This window comes from Priapulus caudatus, unplaced genomic scaffold, assembly GCF_000485595.1.
Source record: "Priapulus caudatus unplaced genomic scaffold, Priapulus_caudatus-5.0.1 Scaffold2595, whole genome shotgun sequence".
Classification (NCBI taxonomy): Eukaryota; Metazoa; Priapulida; class Priapulimorpha; order Priapulimorphida; family Priapulidae; genus Priapulus; species Priapulus caudatus.
This window is the reverse complement of record NW_014579656.1, coordinates 32452-36175: the sequence shown is the minus strand read 5'-3', so window position 1 is coordinate 36175 and position 3724 is coordinate 32452. Positions and strand designations below refer to the sequence as shown.

Here is a 3724-nt window from a genome sequence, read left to right as displayed (position 1 = left end):
CCGTTGACATTGTCAGACTTATAATGTTAGTGCAACAACGCTTCGTACTCGTGATGAAAGTAAGCAATTCTTTGGTTCGGAGTATTCACTATTCCCATCATCCTATTCATCTACATCAGTGTCGAAGCACTAAGTGGCATAACTTTAGCAATGAAAGAATATTAATATAGCTTGTCAATATATGAAATGCTATACATGTTTAACGTTCGACTGCTCGCTTGATTGGTGACGTAATTGATACGTAACTGATAGGAACATTCATGTCGTTTTCATTGAAAACGATCGGTCAGCCGGTCCAATCGATATCACTCTTCAATGAAATTTTAATTATAATATACTTTTGGAGTTTTGGTCCTTTCTACGATTTCGGTTGGAAGAAGTTGAAAATTCAGATGTGTTTTGAAGAGCCTTGGCGATGGTCTCGCCTCCCAGTCGGGACATTCTGGAAGTTTCTTCAGCTTTGCGATCTCTGCCAACTTTTTACTATAGAGTGGCCACTCCAGCAGTGGGAATAATTCATCGAGTGCCTTACTGCCACCTTGGAATGCGACGTCTGCGTCATTCATGACGAGCCAGACGATTGCCTGCATCCATGTTGTACCTGTAGACATATCATCATCACTAGTCTACTGCTGAACGTGTGAGCGAGGATATACGGTGTGTGTCTGTAAGCCAAACTGGACGTTTAGGTTGTGCGGCTGGGTTACGCACGCAGTGGGGGAATAAGACCGTGCAATACAACAATTCGCTTCAACATTAATTTGCTCTACTATTATTTGAAAATACAGACTGCTACTCGTTCTCTGCTTCTGCTAAAACAAGTTTGTTTCGATAGATCTTTTTGTATGTGTGTGCGTGTGTGTGTGTGTGTGTGTGTGTGCATCTGTGCGTGTGTGCGTGTGTGCGTGTGTGCGTGTGTGCGTGCGGGTGTGTGTCCGTGTATGTGCTTGAATGCCAGCGTGTGTGTGCGTGCGTGTGTGTGTATGTTAGTAAGGTAGTATATATAGTATGATCAATTTTCAGGAATGAGTCACTAGCTTACTCAAATTGTCAACAACTTACCACATTTCGGATAGGACATGACATAGACATCGTCGTCACGGCATTTCAGCTTCTCGTACTCGGGCATGTAAGTTACCTTAAACTTAGACAAGAAAGTGTTTTTATAAACACTGAGATGACTAGGTAGCGGCAACTCTTCATCCTGAATTTTCTCTGACATCATGCAGCACAAATATGTATCAAATGTGGAGCAAAATCCTTCGGTAACCGGTCTGCAGAGCCGCCACGTATATCACAGGGCGACCCAACGCATATGATTTTTTATCACACTAACATTTAGTTAGGTTAGTGCATGGTGCATGGTGCACAGGCACTTGAAGCGTTTCAATAAAATATATACGCAGGGGTCGTGTGCTGTGCACACATCTCAGCACACATCTGTATGCATGTTCATTTCACTTACAGCCGAACAGGTTCATGCCGAGAATGCTGGAACAAACGTCGTGAACAACACCGCGTGAACATCGGCAAGAACAGCTACGGCTGAACAAACGTCGTGAACAACACCGCGTGAACATCAGCGAGAACAGCTACGGCTGAACAAACGTCGTGAACAACACCGCGTGAACATCGGCGAGAACAGCTACGGCTGAACAAACGTCGTGAACAACACCGCGTGAACATCAGCGAGAACAGCTACGGCTGAACAAACGTCGTGAACAACACCGCGTGAACATCAGCGACAACAGCTACGGCTGAACAACGTCGTGAACAAGCACTGCGTGAACAACAGCGAGAACAGCTTACGGCTGAACAAACGTCGTGAACAACACCGCGTGAACATCAGCGAGAACAGCTCACGGGCTGAACAAACGTCGTTGAACAACACCTGGCTGAACATCAGGCGAGAACGACAGCTACGGCTGAAGCAAGTCGTGAACGAACACCGCGTTGAACATCAACGAGAACAGCTACGGCTGAAACAACGTCGTGAACAACCACCGCGTGAACATCAGCGAGAACAGCTATGGCTGAAACAGAAGCGTCGTGAACAACACCTGCGTGAACATCAGCGAGAACAGCTACGGCTGAACAAACGTCGTGAACAACACCGCGTGAACATCAGCGACAACAGCTACGGCTGAACAACGGTAGTTGTAGAGCAACGCTGGGTGACGTTCGGAACATATAGCGGTAGTGCATTGAAGACCATTTTACATAATTATGCAGTACATACGCAGTACATACGCAGTACATATGCAGTACATATGCAGTACATACGCAGTACATACGCGGTACATATGCGGTACATATGTGGTACATATGTGATACATATGTGGTACATACGCGGTACATATGTGGTACATATGTGGTACATATGTGATACATATGTGGTACATATGCGGTACATATGTGGTACATATGCCGTACATATGCTGTACATATGCGGTACATATGTGGTACATATGCGGTACATATGTGGTACATATGCGGTACATGTGTGGTACATATGCGGTACATATGCCGTACATATGTGGTACATATGCCGTACATATTCTGTACATATGCGGTACATATGCCATACATATGTGTTACATATGTGGTACATATGCGGTACATGTGTGGTACATATGCTGTACATATGCCATACATATGTGGTACATATGCCGTACATATCTCGTATCATATGGCGGTGCATATTTGCATACATATGTGTTACATATGCCGTACATATGCCTGACATATTGATACCATATTGGTACATATGGCGGTACATATGTGGTACATATTGCGGTTACATATGTAGTATCATAGGTCCGTACATATGCGTGTACATATGCGGATACATATGTGGTAGCATATGCGGTACATATGTGGTACATATGCCGTAGCATTATGCTGTAGCATATTGCGGACATATGTGGTACATATGCGGTACATATGTGGTACATATGCGGTACATATGTGGTACATATGTCGTACATATGCTGTACATATGCCATACATATGTGTTACATATGCCGTACATATGCGGTACATATGCCATACATATGTGGTACATATTCCGTACATATGCTGTACATATGCGGTACATATGCCATACATATGTGTTACATATGCCGTACATATGCAGTACATATGCCATACATATGTGTTACATATGCCGTACATATGCGGTACATATGCCATACATATGTGTTACATATGCCGTACATGTGCGGTACATATGTGGTACATAGGTCTAGGACGTCTAAAACGCAGCGAGTACACGATGCCTTCGATTATTACTCAACGATATGGCATATAAAATAAAATCACGTGCCAATAGGCAGGAAGGACCGCACACGATTTCCGCCCCGCGTCGATATCTTAACGCATATATATATGCCATGTTTGGCTGCCCTGCTGGCCGCGTGACGTCCATCATCTTTAGCTGTTACGGAGGTATTTGATCACCAGGTTTTTAAGCGCGTTGTCCTTATCGCCATGGCTGCATATGAACTCGTTGTGCGTGCACATACTCGTTGCGCGTGCACATACATACTTGTGCGTGCACAACTCGTTGTGCGTGCGTGCACACGCACACATACACACACACAGGCGCAGCGTCACACGGGAACACACGCACACACAAAACCACAACACATACACCACACACACACACATACACACATCACACACAGCACTGCAGCAAACACACGCGCACAAACACACACACAAC

The 3724-nt window shown here is 44.7% G+C and overlaps 1 protein-coding gene across 1 annotated transcript; it reads right to left on the bottom strand.

The window, feature by feature from the left end:
- Window positions 1-323: 323 nt before the first annotated feature.
- On the bottom strand, window positions 324-1369 carry LOC106818862 (sulfotransferase family cytosolic 1B member 1-like). The gene is made up of 2 exons (XM_014823532.1): window positions 1063-1369; window positions 324-601 (listed from the first exon to the last, which is right to left on the bottom strand). Exons 1-2 carry the CDS (start codon window positions 1223-1225, stop codon window positions 324-326), a joined length of 441 nt encoding a protein of 146 aa, XP_014679018.1. The 5' UTR covers window positions 1226-1369.
- Between the last annotated feature and the right edge of the window lie 2355 nt (window positions 1370-3724).